Source organism: Netta rufina (assembly GCF_964035555.1).
Source record: "Netta rufina genome assembly, chromosome: 9".
Taxonomy (NCBI): domain Eukaryota; kingdom Metazoa; phylum Chordata; class Aves; order Anseriformes; family Anatidae; genus Netta; species Netta rufina.
In genome coordinates this window covers 18,291,590-18,310,850 of record NC_140132.1, presented here as the reverse complement: position 1 = coordinate 18,310,850, position 19,261 = coordinate 18,291,590, and the positions used below count along the sequence as shown (strand labels likewise).

At 36.9% G+C, this 19,261-nt stretch overlaps 1 protein-coding gene across 1 annotated transcript; it reads right to left on the bottom strand.

The window, feature by feature from the left end:
- Positions 1-744: 744 nt before the first annotated feature.
- MCCC1 (methylcrotonyl-CoA carboxylase subunit 1) lies at positions 745-18,848 on the bottom strand. Its single transcript, XM_084292332.1, has 19 exons — positions 18,793-18,848; positions 17,569-17,618; positions 17,060-17,199; positions 16,719-16,814; positions 16,431-16,552; positions 15,277-15,424; positions 14,343-14,464; positions 13,314-13,425; positions 12,907-12,988; positions 11,966-12,093; positions 10,105-10,288; positions 9,518-9,627; positions 8,983-9,199; positions 8,223-8,309; positions 7,593-7,642; positions 5,699-5,836; positions 5,094-5,201; positions 3,820-3,891; positions 745-2,287 (listed from the first exon to the last, which is right to left on the bottom strand). The coding sequence occupies exons 1-19, from the start codon at positions 18,837-18,839 to the stop codon at positions 2,168-2,170; spliced, it is 2,133 nt and encodes a 710-aa protein (XP_084148458.1). The 5' UTR covers positions 18,840-18,848; the 3' UTR covers positions 745-2,167.
- Positions 18,849-19,261: the final 413 nt, after the last annotated feature.

Sequence of the window (19,261 nt, the reverse complement as noted above, 5' to 3'; positions counted from 1 at the left end):
AATTCTAGATTGCAGGAACATCCTACTTTAAATAATACTCTAAATTAAATTAAATCGCATTACAGCACATTTCAAATGTACAAATTCTGACTGACTTCTGCAAAAAATTTTTGAAGGGCATAAATTCTAAAATAAATAATGCCACCACTATTTGAAAAACCAAATGTCAGTGAAAAAAAACTATATATAGAAAAAAAAATAGCTAATTTTCAAAAGCGAGGGAAAATTAAAACTGTTAAAATGATAAATGATTTGTAGGCTGTCGTTCCCAAGGAAGACATTTTGTCAGCTTCCGACGAACACGCTCTTGTTCATTGGCTGGATGAAGCAAGCAGTGCAGACCAAGCGGACAGACAACCTCGTGCTGTGAGTTTCAATGTTCTGCTACAGATTCAGTGTAGCAAAACAGATCTAGAAACACAGCAATGTCAAGCAGGAAAAAAAAAAAAAGTAAATCTGGAGTGTCTCTTCAAAACTGAATTCACATTTCTGTATGTAGATTGAATTTTTAGATAAAAACAAGTCACAAAACTTACCTGCGGTGAAACCCATCACAACTGTCTAGATTGATTATTGCTTCCTAAATGTCACCTGCAGGTTTCTCAGGTATCAGGACATGATATATGTACAGCTGACTAATACATAAACATTTCTCCATATTCAACCAAGGAAAAGACAAAATTGAGAAAAATGAAAACAAACATTCCAAATCCAGCTTAATTTTTATTTGGTGGTAAATAAAAATCACCATGGCAATCCTCTCCAAGACGATCATTAGATTTTACTTTTTTAAGTGGCCACTGGATTACGAGGTAAACTGAAAAGCAGTATTCTTATGCTTTTAATATACAGACCGTCTAGACCCATTTCACTTTTTACAGTTTTTGTCTGCATTGCAGGCAAGGCTGCACAGTTACAGAATCAGAGCAGAAAATTGCCCAAGACATTGTATATTAACTCTGAAATAAGGATTTATTTGCACAGATACAAATAGGTGTTTGGGATCACTGCAACACCTATTTGTTCCTTTGTGCAGTATCAATGTAACAAAAGTGCATATGACCAGCAGAACTTCACTTTAACCAAAATTTTGCAAGTAAAAAGTTTGTAACAGTTAAAGCATTTCTTTGTGTGTTTTTTTTCTTCTCCCTTCCCCTGTCTTTGAGACAGTTTTTAAACAAGTTAAAAAAATGGTAAACCATCAGTATGCTGTCTGAGAAATATTTTCTTTACATATCAAAAACCTTCCCATTTTCTCTTTTGCAACACTACAGATGCAAAAAGGTGTATTATTCTCAGTTACATTTCATTTTTTGTAAAGACCTTGGTACTTCACTCCATCCGGTAAGTAACATATTTGAACATGAACAATATGAGAAAAGTAATGAGGATTTTAAAGTCAGTATTTTATTTTGGCACAATTTCCAAGCATTAAATAAGCTTATTATCTTTCTGTGCTACTGCTTCATGTTTAAAGATCAAATATTATCTTTTGAAAGCAGTCACATTCCAACTTTGATTAGTGTAGCAAGTATTATTTCGTATTTTTATTTTTTATCACATATTTCAAAGTATATTGAAATAATTTTTGAAATGCAAATTTTCACTGCTCATGAGGTAAATGTGAAAACAGATGCACCAAAAATGACCGAGAAGGATCCTTGGTGACAAACAATTCTCAATTCTCTATTTGGGCAAAAAGACGAGGCCACAAACAGGAATTTTGCATGAGAAATTCATTCGTGAAATAATTATCACCTTTCAGATTTCCTTCAAATGAAGGAAATCTCACATCTCAGGGAAAATAGGCATCTTTGAATGAAAAAGTAGGCAGAAGAACCCTAGCTATCCATAATGTGCAGTCCTTACTAATCTCTCATATCCTTAAGGCAGTCCATATCTTTTCCCAGTCTAATGCCTTTTCACAAGCAACCACAATCACTGAACAACAATCATGTAGGTCCACAAGTTATATACACGATTACAGTATAGTGATATCCAAGCTTTCAGTAAAATCAGCATAATTTACAGTACAACTATGCAGGGAGTGCAGAGGAAACCAATTCCTCAATCCGTTATACAAAACACTTTACTGAAAATGTGAATAAACCTTCTCCTGAGAGAATATCAGCAAAGTAAAAAAAATAAAATGCACCTTCCTTGAATTTTATTTTGATTCAGCCTCTTCATCCATGAATTCAACTAGCGGAGCATGTCTATTGGCCTGGGCACCTTCTTGGAAATGAACCTTTTTTATCACTCCTGCCTTTGGAGCCCTTATGGTATGCTGCATGGAAACAGATCAATAGTGAACCAGCAGAGTAGTAGTTTTGGTTGTTTTTGTTGTTTTTTTTTTTCCTTCTCTCTCCAGCAAATCTTAATATTACTCTTTGGAGCAATTAGAACATGACATACTTAATTACTTCCTCTGTCGCTTCTATATTTATTTTAAGCCTTCTTTTAAAATGTTATCCTAGCCCTTTTTCAAGTTTTATTTCCTCACCGATATATATTTTCATAAGTATACTAAGAACAAAAATACTAAATGATGTTGTATTTTGAAGTACAAATAGCTGAATATTATGATGCTTCACTAATACTTTTTTTTTTTTTTAATTACACTGGATAGCAGGCAGAAATACTAATAAAGTTTTAGATTTGTTCCAAGACCAATCTACAGATTTACTAAAGCCAAATTTATTTGCACCTCAAGACAGGTATTTACCAAAAAGATTTTAGGCAAATCAAGCTGAAATACAAACATGACTATTAGTGACAGTGCAGGAACAGTGTGTTTTCATACTGACCCCCAAACTTGTTCATTTGTTATTTTATCAGGTTAGTTTTCAATTTAAGTTTTGATTCTTGTTAGTTTTCTACATAGGGTTAGTCTAACATCTAAATGTTTACGAACAATGTTAAATCCTCACATTAAGCAAGAATTCATTTAAATAATGTTTCTGAAGTTTTACACTTTGAACAGCACTGCAGGAAAAAAAAAAGACAACTCAGCTAACAGTCTGAGGTATCATCTGGAAAGGCACAAATATTTAGTATTCAATCTCAAATAATTTGAGGGTGTAACTTGGGGTGCAATGTTGCATTTCATGTAATTTTAGTGCAGGTTCTAAAGGGGCATTGTTAAGGGAAAAGCAAATTTTCTCAACAATATTTGTTCTGCTACCACAAACTGAAGTGTAAAATAAATTAATAAATCCAAATCCAAAGAGTTCAGGTTACAAAATCTATAGTTTAAGCAATTTTAGCTATGGCCAAGCAATGTAACAATATATAATGGCCAAAATACTAGTCCACTGAATGCCATGTAGACAATTACAAAGAATTTTTCTTATGCTCATGGTAAAGCTTTTATGCAAATAATAAAAAAATGTACAAACAAAAACTTGGGCATATTTACAAAGTCACCAATAGTTGAATTTCTGCATTAAGTTACTGCAGGCATTAGAATAAATACACTTTTATCATGGAGAGAGAGCAAGAAATAGACCTAGACGGTTTCATGCTAGAAATAAAAGGATTGTTAGCTTCTTGGGGGAGGGATGAAAGGGACTGACATGGTAACCAAGCAAATGTTAAAACATCTGCAGAGTGCCACAGATTATATAATCATCATTTGTTAATATTAACAACAAATGTAATCCCCTAAAATCTAGTCTGATGCAACACTTGTTTTACAGCATATAAAGTACAAGCAACAATCTGCACAACACTTCATTAATGCAATCAAAACTGATTTGTGTATGACCACATTTTTATTTTCTCAGTAATTAAAACATTTTATACATTTATGTTACTCACCTCCATTTTCATAGCAATCATAACCATCAGAGGGTCTCCAATTTGAACCGCATCCCCTGCTTTCACAAACACCTACAATTCAAATTGGGAAAGAAAATCATGCACGTCTGATCTGCACCATTAAAAAACAGCAGCTGAATCTTGGCTAGCACAATCCACTGAGTAATTGTGGTTTTTCAGAACAGTCTTATAATATCTTCATTATTGTTGAATTGGGTATTTGAGTTCTCTACATAATACTCAAGGGGAGTTAAAGGTTTTACAAAGAGGTTCAATACCAGTCAACAGGCTGATGAGGAAGCCATTTATGTTTCAAAGAGGAAACACTAGAAGAGACAAAGTATATTTGACTCCATCTGGGCTTAAGAAGCTTCTATTTTGAGATACAAAGTCCAGAACCTCTTCCTGGAGCCAGACTCTGCAAAATCCAGAGAGCAGACTGCAGGAGCCACCTATTTTTTCTGCAGCCCTGATTTAGAATGCTTCCTGAACTCCATGCAGTGGTCACAGCACCAAGCCTGACGAAGTTTAAGAAGCATATCGACAGCACTTACTACTGTGGAGCCAAGAGTTGGGCTCAATGGTCTTTGTGGGTCCCATACAACTTGGGATATTCTATGATTCTAGAGCATCTCTCTAGAAAGTAAGAGATCCACAATTAATACACTCCACTCTCTCAAAGGGTTAGTGCCTTTTTTTTTTTTTTTTTTAATCACTAGCAGAATCCTCTAACTACTAAAATTATGTATCCTGGACATCTCCCTTCTGTTGAAACTTTTCCCTTTTCCACCATACAGAAAAATACAGAAGACTTGCTGAATTAAAGGAAAAAAAAATAAAAAAAAATTAAAAATAGAACTTAATTTTGTTTGTTTGGTTGGTTGGTTTGATTTGTTGTTTTTTTTTACAAGCACATCTATCATCTCTTTCTTTGGTACGATGAAATGGGTCAAACAGCCTATAACATTTCAGGGAACTCTGGGTTAGAAAGCAGTTACGATGAAGGAAAAATTCAAACAAAAAATTCAAACAGTAGGATTAGTTATATATTCATACTTTCCTGAGCTCTAGAAAAAGAAACTGAAAAGACTCTTGTGTGGCTGCTGGAAAGTCAGACTAAACAGGACTTTATCTAACTGGGAGGAGCCACACAGCACTGACATTTTTGGCCCTGATTCTTTCCTGGCAGTACAGAACCATGCACCATTGCTGGAAGAGTGAACTTTGACATAATAGTGTCGAATTCATTTTTCTACCCATATTATTATAATTACCTTTTCAACTGTGCCTGTCATGGGTGCTACGGCACCACCTTGTGTCCCTGCTGAGCTCACTGCAGATAAGTACTTGGGTACAGGAAGGCCAATCTGAGCACTACCTTCCTACAGAAAATAAAATCAATGACACGAGTTAACAACATAATGAAATACCACTAGTATGTGTGCTGATATATGGGGACAGGACAGACGCAGCTTTATGCAGAAGCAAATAGGTCAATTGTTTTAGGTTGCAGACTACTGAAGCCAGGTCACAAGGACGGGGGGCATGCTGACTGCTTTGCAATGTCAAAGTTCTCAAGATCCATGCCTGTTGCTGCTGAAGGATCAGAGAGGAGGAAACTACAGCCGTGAAAATGAGGCTCTACATGGACCTTTGTCCCACATCCATACCTTCCTTATTCATGCAGCAACAGCACAGAAAGTTTTAGAAAATTAGTAAAGGCTGTTTGCGTAAGGAGTAGGTAGGCTGCTAAGACACTGCATTACGGGCCAATATAAAAAATTAGATTATGATTCTCTTCCACATTCTATTGCAATTTATGTTGTTCATTTACATGTATAAAACTTTTAAGTCATTATAAAAATGAAAGGTACTTTACTGGAAAGAAGAGATAAATGGTGTTGTCCAAGATGACCAATTTGGACTTGCACACTGTTCCATTTACTGAAGACCTCAAGTAAACTGAATCACCTTCATTGAGAATCTCTCCAGAAACCACAAACGTTTTATCTTCAATCTGAAAGATAAACACTTTTTAAGGACAAATCCTAACCCTTCACAGACACTAAAATAATAAAACGGAAGTTAGTGTTCGTAGTATATATTCATGACCTGTGTTTCTTCATAGATGATTCTGGATATATTTTTTAATCACCTTTTTAAATCTTATGTATCCTTTAGTTTTTGATTAACAGAATGTATTGTGTATCCACTGCAGTCAACTCAGACTAGTTAATACGCTCTCCCCAAGACAGTTTGTATCATAAACTATGGAATAGCAGTCAGCAAAATATAAAGGTATGTTATTTCTCAAGAACAACAACAACAAAACTGAATTTTCTGTTTAGTGATGGGATCTGGACCCAGTATTTTTAATTTGTCCTAATATCTTAACTTTTCTTCAAACCCATATAAACCACCTCATTTCACAAGTTTCCACTTTGCTTTACAAAAGTAAGTTTCTCACTCTTGGAAATTTTTAATAGAAAATCATCAACACATTCTTCATAAATGTATAAAAGAGCAGAGAAAATCAGTAAAGGAAACAGTGTTAATTAGACAATAAAACAGCAAAAGAAAGACCAAATGGAAAGGTCATTTATTTGCACGTAACCCTTTCATCTAGGTCAATGGAAATTGGCTGTCTGCCACAGCTTCAGAATAAAAAGACGGTAAGAGTTTGAATGTAAGTGTGCTATGTTTAACTTATATTTTTAGTTGCAAGTCTTGCTGAATGATATTGGGAATCAGAGACTTGCTAGTCTTCAATAAAGTTACAGGCAGATAGAAAATTCAGTCTACATTTATACAGTCCCACACTATTTTCAACTGAACTATTTTCCACCTTATCACATGTATTGAATGGATATTGCCTATCTGATACTGATCCCTGAGAAAATATCCTTTGCTTGATGAGTATCCTGAGCAGGGATGCAAGTTAGACCAACATCCTGGGCAGCACCATGAGCGCTTGCCAGTTCCCTGGCCCAGCAACGTGCTCTTAGTTGGTATCGGTCCCAGGGCAGGTTTTGTAGCACTCTGGTGGCACTCTCCTCTTCATGATCCTGAGGCACACAGCTCTGCCTCTCCAACCATTATCTCCAGCTTCCCCCCATTTCCATCTCAACCTGCATTCCTCCTTAGGAGTCTACATTCTCCCCAGTAGCACTTCACCTCCCAACAAAGGCCTCACTTTATGTCCTTTTCACCCTCTTTATATTTTGCTGACCTTACTTATATGGGAAAAGCCTAGAATGTAAAAGCTTTCCTGTATTACTTATGTAATCGATACACTCAAAATAACCTAAGGGTTATTTGAGGGATGTGGGTTATTTCAATATTCATATCTGCAAAAAAATAAGGGTATAAAGCCTTGAATTACCTGACATGGGGATATACACCTGAAAGTGCAATAATTCTCTCACTATTTTTGTACTATGCTGATCTCTATATAATTTCAGCAGTTCATAAACACTGATTCCTTTTCATTATTTCCCTTTTCTGAATATTAGAAATGAGAAACTCATCTACAGAGAGACTGCATTCTCAAGCATACAATCATTTGGGGGTGCCAAATTCAAGATAAAATCCATTATGACTCCAAGAAAGGAGTGAGTATGACTCCAAGGCTAAAATACTGAAGTCTACAACAACTGCTACAAGTGAACCAAAAACAGACTCCTGATCATCAAGCAATTTTACTAACAGTTGATACCAAAAAAAGTCTCTAAGAAACTGATTCTAATGAAATATCTGAAAAAAGTCTACTTTACCTGCATGGTGTATGATCCTTCTTTACCGTAACTTACAGCTACATCCACAACTGTTCAATAAAGCAAAATATATGTAAGTAGATATAATAGTAGGATCTAGAGAATAAAACCATATGAACTACACTTAATCTTTTTGATAAAAAAGAGACCTACCAATACTAAGAGAAGAACAAGTATTTTCAGATTAGCTTAGCAGACACTGCAGATTTCACACTGAATTCTAGACAATTTGTCTTTCAAAGCTGACCATCTGAAGTTATGCTCTGAAATCTCTATATTAAGTTACCTGGGCAGGAAACAGATCCTTGAGGGGGAAGAACTGCTGAACACTACCACACCTAAGCCAAGTCAAACAAAACAGCACTCAGTTCTTCCAAAATCTCAACCTTACTCATTTAAATGATGAACATCATTAGTACCATTTGAATTTGTTTTTTATTTCTTCAAGATCTAAGGCCATAGATTTAATAATTAAACACGCAACCTTGTGAGTTCCCTTCTCAGCTTCAATTGCTTAAAACTCAACACTGCTTCCATCTGCTATTTCTTAACCTGAATTTTCAAGCACCAGTTGAAATAACTTTATCAAGTATTACCTCTCCCTCCACACCCACTTTTTTATTCACTTACTATTTTCCCCATCCAGCAGAGACAGTTTTCTAGTATAGCATATATTTATTCTTCTACCAGTGCTGGATGCAAATGGTGAGAATTTATCTAAAACACAAAACATACAGACATGTTACTTTTATTACAGTTTGGCAAAACTTACAACATTTACAACTTACACCACAAATATCACTGTCCTTAACATATGTTTATAACTAAACTTATGTTTATAACTAAACTTACATATTTATACTGCACATTAAAGATCAGGGAATCACTGCAATATATGGTGACAATCCATCATTCAAACTTCAAGACTGAATAAATGGAGGCTGTATCATCTACATAAAACACGAAGTCCTTTTCATCCCATTAAACCCCTCTGCCTCTACCAAGTCTAGCCAGTCAGTCTTTATCTCTGAAGACCTTGGTCCAACTGTAGGACTAACGGTGACAGATACTCACTGTGCTTGTAAAGAGCAAAAAGGACACAGTGACACAGATTAAGAATCCCAAGGTCTTTCAGACAGGCGCTTATCTGAAGTGCCTAGGGAAGTAGTCTCTACATTACAGTGGTGATATATTCAATATCTGTCTCTCAACAAAAGTTATAGTCTGTCGAGTGCATAAATATCTGACAAATGCTGTAATGCAGAACCCTGAGCAGGCACAAAGTAAGGCAAAAACGGAGTACACAAATTAAATAACTACACATGAGGTCACAGCACTGTCTCATCCAGTCAAGCAAAACAAAATACAAGAAAAGAAGAATGATCCTTACCACCTGACTGATCTCTAAAAGCATCTGTTGCCATTTTCTCTTTCAGTATGAGTCCCAGAGCTGCCTGACACACAACTTCGTGTCGTGTCGCCTTTTTGGCTGGAAACAGTTCATCATAGTGTTGAGGAATGAAATTAGTGTGCACATTTCCAGCCTCAAACTGTGGGTGTTCTGACAGGCTCAGTAAGAAATCAATATTAGTGCTTAATCCTACAATCTGTCAAGAAAAAGAAGCATATTGCCAAATTGAAATGAAGTTACAAATGCACAGCTTTCTGCTCAACTTATGCATAGATGAAACTTTCTTTATACAACACCAACAAAGTACAAAATTTACAAACAAAATGTAATTAATTCAACTGCTACGTTTTATTACATATAAATCTGAAATGGCAGTGGCCATCCAATCTTCCTCTAAAAAACACTTTTGCTTTGTTGCAGTTTTCTATCTGTATGCTGTTACCTCAAGGTGTTCAAGCTGTTAGCTTCAAGTTAGTTAAAAGATTTAAAATCACACTGGGTTCCTCCTACTTACGTTATATTGATGCAAGCTGTATCGCAACTTTCTCAGTGCTGCTTGACGATCCTCAGCCCAAACAACTAACTTTGCAATCATTGGATCATAATGAACAGAAACCTCATCACCTAAAATATATGAAAAAAAATCTGTAACACTACAAACGTATCTTCTGAAAGGCGGTGTACATAATACTGCATAACATATGGTATTAAACTCTCTGACACAAGTAATGGCCATGTTTCTCTATGGTCTTAAAGAATATTTATTAACTTGAATGATGTGACCTGGCATTTCAGTTCCAAGGAAAAACTCAGCACAGACTTTTGTAGAGGTAACATTATTCAAATTAGCAGGACTAATAAATTGTGATAAGAATAAAATCAGCATAATCCAGCAGACAATAATTTGTATAGAGATAAAATAAAGAGTTAAATAAAATACCCAGTGATTGTACACACAATCATGAGAAGAATAATTCTGTGGAGACTGGTATTTAACAACACCCTGTGGGACAAATTTATTTAGGCCAAAGCAGGAAATGTTTATAATGAAAAGCTTTTCATGTTAAATATTTCTAACTATACCACTGCCTTTAGTTTTACCTTGTCTGACTCCAGTTTCTATCCGGGTGAAACTATCAGGTGGTGGGGTGGACAAGTGCAACAATGGCCCAGCCCCTGGCATGAAGTTATTATTAGGGTCTTCAGCATATATTCTAGCTTCAAACGCATGGCCTCGGAGCAGAATCTCTTCCTGCTTTAGGGGAATCTTCTCTCCAGCTGCAACCTGAAAAGGTGTTTTTTTCTTTAATGCAGGATCAATATTCTGGAGTGTCAATGTATGAAAAGGTTAAATATCCCTCTTCCAAACATGAACAATTAAAGCATGTTTAAAAAGGGCAAGGAAAAAAAAAGTGTTAAATCATAAATGGCTAATTCTGAACTTACTCCTTCCTTTTTTCTGAGTCACTAGTCAAAGGATTTTGCATTATTACTGTAAATCGACCTCATAGTATTTCACACAGCTTAAACATAATGGAAAAATAGTATTTTTTTTTCCAATTCGTTATGTCAAAAATAATTAAATGCTTAAGTTAAAGGTTGATCAACCAAGATGTTATTAGAGAGAAAAACTGCTCTAAAAGCAGACGATAAAATGGATTACTGGCAGCCAACACTGCTGGCATATACTGCTGATTCTTTTGTATTCTGAGGGACTTGTACATGTAAATGATTGTTTCTCTAGGGTAATTTCTACGAATTTACAAAATCTTTAATAGGCAAGAAAATATCATTTTATTCCTCAAAGGAATTTTCATTACAAATGCAGGAATACCAACAAACACCAATAACATGCCAGCTTGAGACTGAAAAAAAAAACAGCTTTTAGGGGCAAAATAATAAACCTGCTGCAGTTCAACAGAGAGGAGACACTTCACCAAGAAGCAACACAAACTCCATCTACAAGTGGAAACACCAGTTCCTATTAAAAATCTTGAACAACATTTTTTCTTCATTTGAAGCACTGGGGGTTTCCCATGCTCACCAAACTATGGCTTTCAGCAGAGGCAACCCAATACGACTTAGTCCTCAAACAGTGCTACACAGATTCAAAAAAAAAAAAAATCTCTCTCAAAGTATTGACAGACATTTTCTGTCTTCTGACTTGCATGCAAAGATCAGTAAACTTCTCCACCTTCTCTCGTTTTAGTGTTGTTTGACCTCTGCTCCAACTCAGCCCTCAATGCTCAGCTTCCACTCCTAGATCAGCAAGCCAAAAGCCTCCTTTTTTGCATCCACATTTGGCATTTTATTTTTCTTTCTGCTTACATGAAACACTCCACCATCCTATCTATTTAAGCTCAATGTGTGCTGCTGTCCTCACTTTTTGATTTATCTACATAGAATTATTTTTCTTAATTTCCAGTTCCCTAAGGTCCAAAACTTCCTGTTCAAATGTGTGAGTAATCTCTCTGCATGCTGGGTGTGTGAGGAAATAGCCTGTTTCCAGCCCACGTAACTATACATTTATTTTAGAATGCAACTATACTGGCAGAACACCAGACATGTTTTTGTGAACAGTCTTCCTTCCACGGCCTGATCAAAGTATGATTTGGGGCCAGAGATACATTTAAAGTAGAGTTTAAGAAATTGTTCAGCATGGCAAGAGAAAGGTCAGGACCCTAATCATCCCACTTTCCACATCCTCTATAGTTTCACTAAATATATGGAGAGAAAGTTTTTCTCTCCAAAATTGGAAGAATTTGTTGGAATTGAGAGCATCCACAAAATACTCTACAATCAGCATAATAAGAGATGTTTCTCCAGAACAAAGAAAATTCTACCCAACTAGTGGAATGGGAGATAAGTACCTGAAAATCTATCTGGTCTCTCATAGGCAATACCAAAGAGCGCTACTCAGCAGAGGAGAGGGACTCTACATCCGAAATCAATTATCACCTACCCTTAGCTGCCACTCCACCAAGTCTGTTCCAGTGATCATCTCTGTAACAGGGTGCTCTACTTGCAGTCTGGTATTCATCTCCATGAAGTAAAAGTTATGCTGGGAGTCCATAATAAACTCCACTGTTCCTGAAGTATTTAATAAAAAATGGAGGTTTCATGAGGCTTTCTCAGGACAGATATCTAAGACACATAACTGATTTATGTCACAAGACTATTATTTCTAAAACAGATGCAATGAATCTCATTAAATTGTATGTGAATTATCTTTATGGGTGACACAGCTGAGGTCTGAAAACAAGAGAGTTGTTTCCTTGCATATTTACATATTCTGTGCCATTTAGTGACCATTCTCCTCCTTCAGCAGTACAGCTACATCTCATTAGAGGTCTAAAAAAGTACATCAAGACTGCTGAAAGCACTATGTGTAAGCAGAGGGCATGCATTATTTTTTTTCTAAATAAGCATCCAAAGAAGGCAATGGGAAAACAGGAGAAGTGACAAATAATTTTAGCAGGTAATTTTTCATTTGGAAAATACTATGGATCTTATAGACAGTGTTGTTTGTTTGTTTTTTTAAAAAAGGCTTTACTGTTTGAGGAGAAGGTTTTATTCTTTGTAAGCTGAAAGATAAATTATTTTCCTTTGCCTTGCTTAAACTTACTAACATTCACAATGCTCGCCTTCCAAAAACAATCTTGTTGATTGAAACATCTGCTCTGAAAGTATTTTTCTTTCTATTCTGCTGCCACTGGTCTTATGCACAGACCAGGTATGCTCATATAAATTTATAACTATGTGAGAATTAACTATTACTTGCTTCCACCTCAAAAAATATCTGACGTGTTGTACACTAAAACAATCAAATGTCATTTGCCCTGAGATTCAGAGACTTAATAAGATAAAAGGGTATTGCTGGGGCATCCACACCTCCAAACCTACCTGCTCCTACATAATTCACTGCTTTAGCTGCTTTGACAGCGGCTTCTCCAAGTCTCTTTCGAACTTGAGGATTAATTCCTGGCTGTAAATAATAACAGTAACGCATAAGATAACAAATATCAGTGACATTAAACCTACTATGCATGAGTATCTTGAAGCGTCTAGAAACTGTACTGGAATACTTAAAAATAAGTGATTTTTATTTTTTTTTTTCTGAGAATCACTTTCCTAAACATCCTTTTTTTTTTTTTTTTTTAGGTAGAACATTTTCTACAGCAAAATTAAAACAGGTGGTAAGAATTACCAATAAATTACTACCCTGTTTGATAAATTACACAGGCTTAGCAATCACTTTAAAATATGTCATTTAATAAAAAAATAGGAAAATATAAGAACTTTCTTCTCACCCCTGGTGCCTCTTCAATGATCTTCTGATGTCTTCTTTGCACGCTGCAGTCTCTTTCAAACAAATAGACCGCATTGCCATGCTGGTCACCAAACACTTGGACTTCAACATGCCTGTTTCATAATAATAGATGTTATTGCGTATTTCACTGAATCCCCAAGCCTGCAACTGACTTCACCCAAACAGACTTCGAACTTGTACACAGTCCTGTACTCTTCAGTAAGATTTCTTACAGGTTTAGGTATCTGCTCTTGAGTAGCCAAAAATGTAGAAATGAGGGTCCTAAAGGAAATAGGACCCTAAATGCCAGCTAGATAATGAAACCTCATTGGTTAAAATGAACATGACACATATTTAAAGGCTGCTACCTCTCTACTAATTATTATGTTACAATAAAAGTAGAAATATTTCATTATTATTTATTTTCCTACAAATTTAACAAATTGATATAATTTCAAAAGAGGCATCAGCCCTGACTCTAGAATAACCCTATTTATTTTGACATACCATTTCAGAGGACAACCATTAGGTGACAGAACTTTGTTCTTTGTATAAAACTAAGGAAATCTTGTCACCATTCAGGTAAATCCTCCAATGCTGGCAAATTCCGTAAGAATGTAATGAGATTTTCTCATGTCTAGCTGACAGCATAAGTAAGCCCCCACTTTCTTTCTAATGAATGCTTTCTTTACAGTGCTGCTTCAAGAAAGATGTAAAATGCAAGATCATCAAAAAGACCTCTGTCAAAAGTTCATAACAAAAAACAAATGGGTTCAGTTTCACAGGTCAGGACGAGCTATAGACTATCACTTCTGTTTTAAGGCTATCACTTCCTCTGTTAGAGGAAGAATAAATAACTAGTTTAGGGCATCTGAGGGCAGCAGAAACACCACAACATCTTTACTCAAGTCTGTAGTTGAAGTATTATAAAGTGATTCTTTCTAGATGGAAATTTCACTCTATTATTACAACACCTGTTTATTTAACAGTAAAATATTATGCTGTTTTTATTAGAACATCTGTTTCTCACCTTGGATTATCTACAAATTTCTCAATCAGCATTGCATCATCATTGAAAGACTTCTTTGCTTCTCTCCTTGCTGATTCTAGTTGGTCCAGAAACTCCTTTTCTGAATGAGCAATTCTCATGCCCTAGAATACACCACACACACAAATTAAAAAACATACCTGAATGTCTAAGAATACAGTACACAGTAAAAATCCTTGACACATACAAACAGGTTCATGACTAAAACAGCAAGAAATGCACTTAATGATAACAATACAAATTGCTCATCAACTAACTTCCAATAAGCGAATCCTATTATAAATCCTACTGAAAGTACCACTAGAAGTGCAATGAATAGATATTATCGATACATTGACATACATGCATATCAAATCCAATTGGATTCTTAACTATCACAGAAATTATCAAAGACTGGCAAAGAAAACTTGATTTTATTACAAAATAATTATAGCTATTACAGAAATAACAAGAATTCTGTCATTCAACTTTTGCAGATAAGTATTTCAGAGTAAAATCAGATTTCAACAGGGAATTCACAATACATTAAATAGTGTCTAGACACCAAATAGTTAAGTATATTTCTAATTGTTCTTATTCAACATTTAAAACTGTTAATAAAATAAGACACAGAGGCTATCACTGGGTAACAATTTCATGTCACCTACTTTCACACAGATAAACCTGAATGACAATTTTTCTGCTTATGTGAATTATGGAAATCCACTGAAATAAACAAAACCCTCCCAATTTACACCAGCTACTTATTTTCTGCCTGGCTGCAGAATGAATGAATGTAAGGTTGTGTTGTACTGGACATTATTAATAAATTTTAACCAAAATTTTTTTCCAGTTTGTTTTCAAACATTTATTTTAGAATAAACTAGAAACTGAGGCATGACAACTGTGACAAACAGATCTGCATTAGCTCCTTTACCTTTCCTCCACCTCCGCGAACAGCTTTAATCATTACTGGATATCCTATTCTCTTGGCATGGTCTTTTAGACATTCATCTGACTGATCTTCTCCGTGATAACCTTCAACAACAGGAACGCCAGCAGCAGACATTATAGCTTTGGAAGTGCTTTGACAGAATAGTTTTATATTTAGAATTAAAATAATATTTTTCTCTTACTTTTAAGCTCCAAACCTGTATATGTTACCCATGTTAATTCTCTTTACAGTAGTTCCACTGATACCAGTGCGGGTTACAGAATTGGGTTCTACAGCATTTTACTGTAATTAATCAAATGCTTCAAATTGGGATTTTTTTTTTCCAATCCCTCCAGATAAAAGTGGGGGTCAATTCAGGCTTATTGTTCTTTCTTATTTTTTGACCCATGTTATGGCTGTCAAAACCTACTATTTTTGCATTACCGCACTATACCTTACTAAAACAATATTTAAGGTTCTACAAAGACAAAACTCTTTTCATGATACAGGCTGGATTCACACCACATAAAACACTTGAGCATAACACTAATTACTTCAAACAGGCATGCAAAACTAGTTAAATTACAGAGGTAATTTACCCTCATATTAGCAAGTGATAAAAAATTAATTTGCTGAAATTAATATTGCACAGTTTGTGTGTTAGTAATAACATTATTTCTATATGCTAGATTTATACTTTATTGACCAAAGAAATGTTTCCAGGGTAAGTAACTAAGAATAAGATTCTCTGTGATGAATAAAATTTATAACCCCATTTTACATCAGCCACAATAACCTCTGATAATAGGGAGTTTTGTTTCCCCCACCACCACCATTTTGATTCATTCAGGATCAATATGCAAGAGATACAACCTGACTCCTGAACTCTTACTTATATAATACTGCAAGGTCCCAGTTCTGGAAAACTAGAATCAGTTAAGTATTTAATTATTAAAATCCCAATAACTGAACAATTCCTATGTCTATAGGAATCCCACAATAGCAAATTTGGAGCTTATTCCTCTGAGGATAGCAATAAAAATAAGACAATGAAAACTGAAGGAATAAAAAAAATGTAGCAACTGATCCTTTAGTAACAAAATTAGCCTTGCCAAACTGTAGATTGCATAACCAAGTAACAAATCAGAAATAGATACCTCTTAATACCCATATCTCTGATAGCAGATGAAGGCGGACCTATGAAGATGATTCCCTCTTGCTTGCACAACTCTGCAAACTCTGTGTTTTCTGAGAGGAAACCATAACCTGGATGAATAGCCTAAAATAGAATAATGTTACCAGCCTATTTTTATATTAGTTTAGCTTAGAAAACCCTGAAACTTCAGTATAGTGCTAAGGAAGCACAAGATGCAAATATCACGTATAAATATGAAAAACTGAAGAGCAGGCAGGTATCCAAAGATTTAAGGTCATGATCAACGTACCTCTACTGCTGAGGCCTTGGCCACCTTTATGATTTTCTCCATGGCCAAGTAACTCTGCTGTGAGGGTGCAGGACCAATGCAATATGCTTCATCTGCCTGTTACAGAAAAAATAGATATTACACAGATTGTTTCTTAGACAATAAAAAGCAGTTTTAACTTCAAATTTCTCAGCTCATTTTATTGTTTATCATACTGCTAGCATGCAACAGTTTAAATCACTGCCTCTCTTCATAAAGGGACTCAACTGGGAGAAACTTGGAGAACTACCATTTTGAATGAATGTTAGTCCCATACAGAAGCATTTGCAGAATCAGTCACAAACATAATGAATATACTTCACCATTGCTACATGCATGGAATTCTTGTCTGCTTCACTGTAAACTGCTACAGACTTCACACCCATTTTCTTCGCTGTTCGCATTACTCTGCATGCAATTTCTCCTCGGTTTGCAATAAGAATCTTCCCTATGTTGTGACCTCCTGTTTACAAGGATGAAGCACAGTAAGCAATTTTAAAAATAAATATATAATTAAAAACAATGCTGGAAATAAAGCAATTTTAGAATTCTGATTTCTTTTTCACCATTTAGTGTTTATTCATGACAACAGGGTTCATTTAAATCACCTTGCTAAATTTTACTATTTTTTCTTATGTTGCTTAAATACTAACATGCCTAAAAAACAATTCTCACACTGACTTTGCAAACTATATCAGAAAAGGTCTCAGAGGAAAACGTCACAGAAAATGTAATTTTCATGTAAGTTGAATCTAACACTAATTGTAAAACCATTCATGTTACACAAGCAATTGAACCTTGCAGCTAAAGAAAGCATACATGTATTACATACCTACTGTCGAAGAGACACATTTCACAAGTCTTTGTGCTGGGTTCCATGGCCTGTACAATCAGAAACAAACAGAATAGTTACAGAAGTGCGTAAAGGAGCTGCTTTTAGTTTCAGGTGCAAAGACAGCACCAACCCAACTCCAAAGTTTCTTATATAACTATTTACACAGAACATAATCAAGTACAACGTGCTAAGGAAGGGTGGACAAACTTCATCAGATCTTTGTGTAGAAGGGTTTCCCCTTAGACACAACAGGAACAACAAACTGCCCCCTCGCTTTCTGAGCAGCATTCAAAGTGGAAGAGTTACTGTGGGTTACTCTAAGTCCTTTGGTGGACAAAACTGAGTGTGGCACTTAATACAGAGTTGGCAACGTGAAGTATTTGGGAAAGAAGACACAAATAACCACAAAACAGAAAATCTTGCACAGGCAATAGTTGTTTATACAGACAGAAGGCACAAGAGCTGAATGTGAAAGATGTCAAGAAAGAAGAGTTTGAAAAACTGAGAACAGAACTCTCCTACCTGTGAAGAACTCTTCTATCTGAATTTCATTTCAGAAATGGAAAGTTAAATCTCAAATATAACTGAAAGCTCTAAAGAAACCAGGTACTGAAGACTAAGTGGCTGGAAGAAACTGCTGAAGCAAACTCTTGAAGCAATTTTAATTGACATGTAGGTCAACTTTGGAATCTTGGACCAAGCCCAATAATTCTTAAATGATACTGGACAAAAAGATTCAAGATGTCCTTGACAGTGACATGGGACATGGCTTCCTGAACTTTTAACAGACAGCTGTCATCGTCACCAGCTCCTTCTGCCCCTACGGACAGCACAGGGGTGGCTACTGTGGGGGAGTCAGTGACAGGTATCAAATCCCAAATGCCCAGGACAGTTTGATGGAATCCACACTAGTTTCTAAAGCTGAATTTAAGGTTGTTGGGTTTGGGTTTGTTTGTTTGGGGGGGGACCTTTTTTTTTTCCACAGCAGAAGCCGGGGTTCCTGCACCCCTCCCATGGCGCAGAGCCCCCTCCCCGCCTCCTCCCTGCACCCTGGGCTCCGCGACGCCTCCGCCAGCCCCAACCGCCGCCCGCCCCGCCGGCAGCCGCTAACGGCCGGGAGGAGAAGGAGATGGAGGAGAAGGAGGAGATGAAGGAGAAAAACCGGGCGGGAGCGCCGCCGCCTGAGGGAGCCGCGCGCCGCCCGCCCCGGCCCGCACTCACTGACGCTGCAGCGCCCAGAGGCAGCGGCGGCCCCGCACCAGCGCCATGTTGGCGAGCGCGGAGGCCGGCGGGGCGGGGGTGTGCGCGCCAGCCCGGCCCCGAGTGGCTGCCGCTGAGGCGGGCGGTGGCGAGGAGGGGCCGGCGGGGCGGGGAGCCGGAGGACGGAGGTCACCGGGGGAGGCGCCGAGAAGGGGCCGCTGAGCGCTCGCTGAGGCGATGGGCGGCTCGTGGGGCTCGCTCGGGGAGGAAGAACCTGGGGGAGGCGGCAGAGAAAGTGGGCAATAAAGTGACGGAATAAAGTTGAGATAAACGTGAGGTGAAGCAGGCGGCAGGAGGAGGCTTGGGTTCGTTTAGGAACGCCCGGGCTCTGAGCTGTGTGCCTGCAGCAGGGGCTGCCCCGCGGTTGTGGTGACACAGGAGAGGTGGCTGGGAAGGGCACGGGGATTCCCTGCCACCACAGCGTCCCTGT

What these genes read in the sequence shown, in the direction of transcription:
- MCCC1 (XM_084292332.1), bottom strand. Translation starts at nt 18,839, where the DNA reads ATGGCGCTGGTGCGGGGCCGCCGCTGCCTCTGGGCGCTGCAGCGTCA. An exon ending in TTCGCGGAGGTGGAGGAAAG is followed by an intron (nt 14,465 to 15,276) that starts GTAAAGGAGCTA and finishes GGTGTATTCTAG; the next exon opens with GGCATGAGAATTGCTCATTC. An exon ending in TCTGCTGGATGGGGAAAATA is followed by an intron (nt 7,643 to 8,222) that starts GTAAGTGAATAA and finishes TTTATTGAACAG; the next exon opens with TTGTGGATGTAGCTGTAAGT.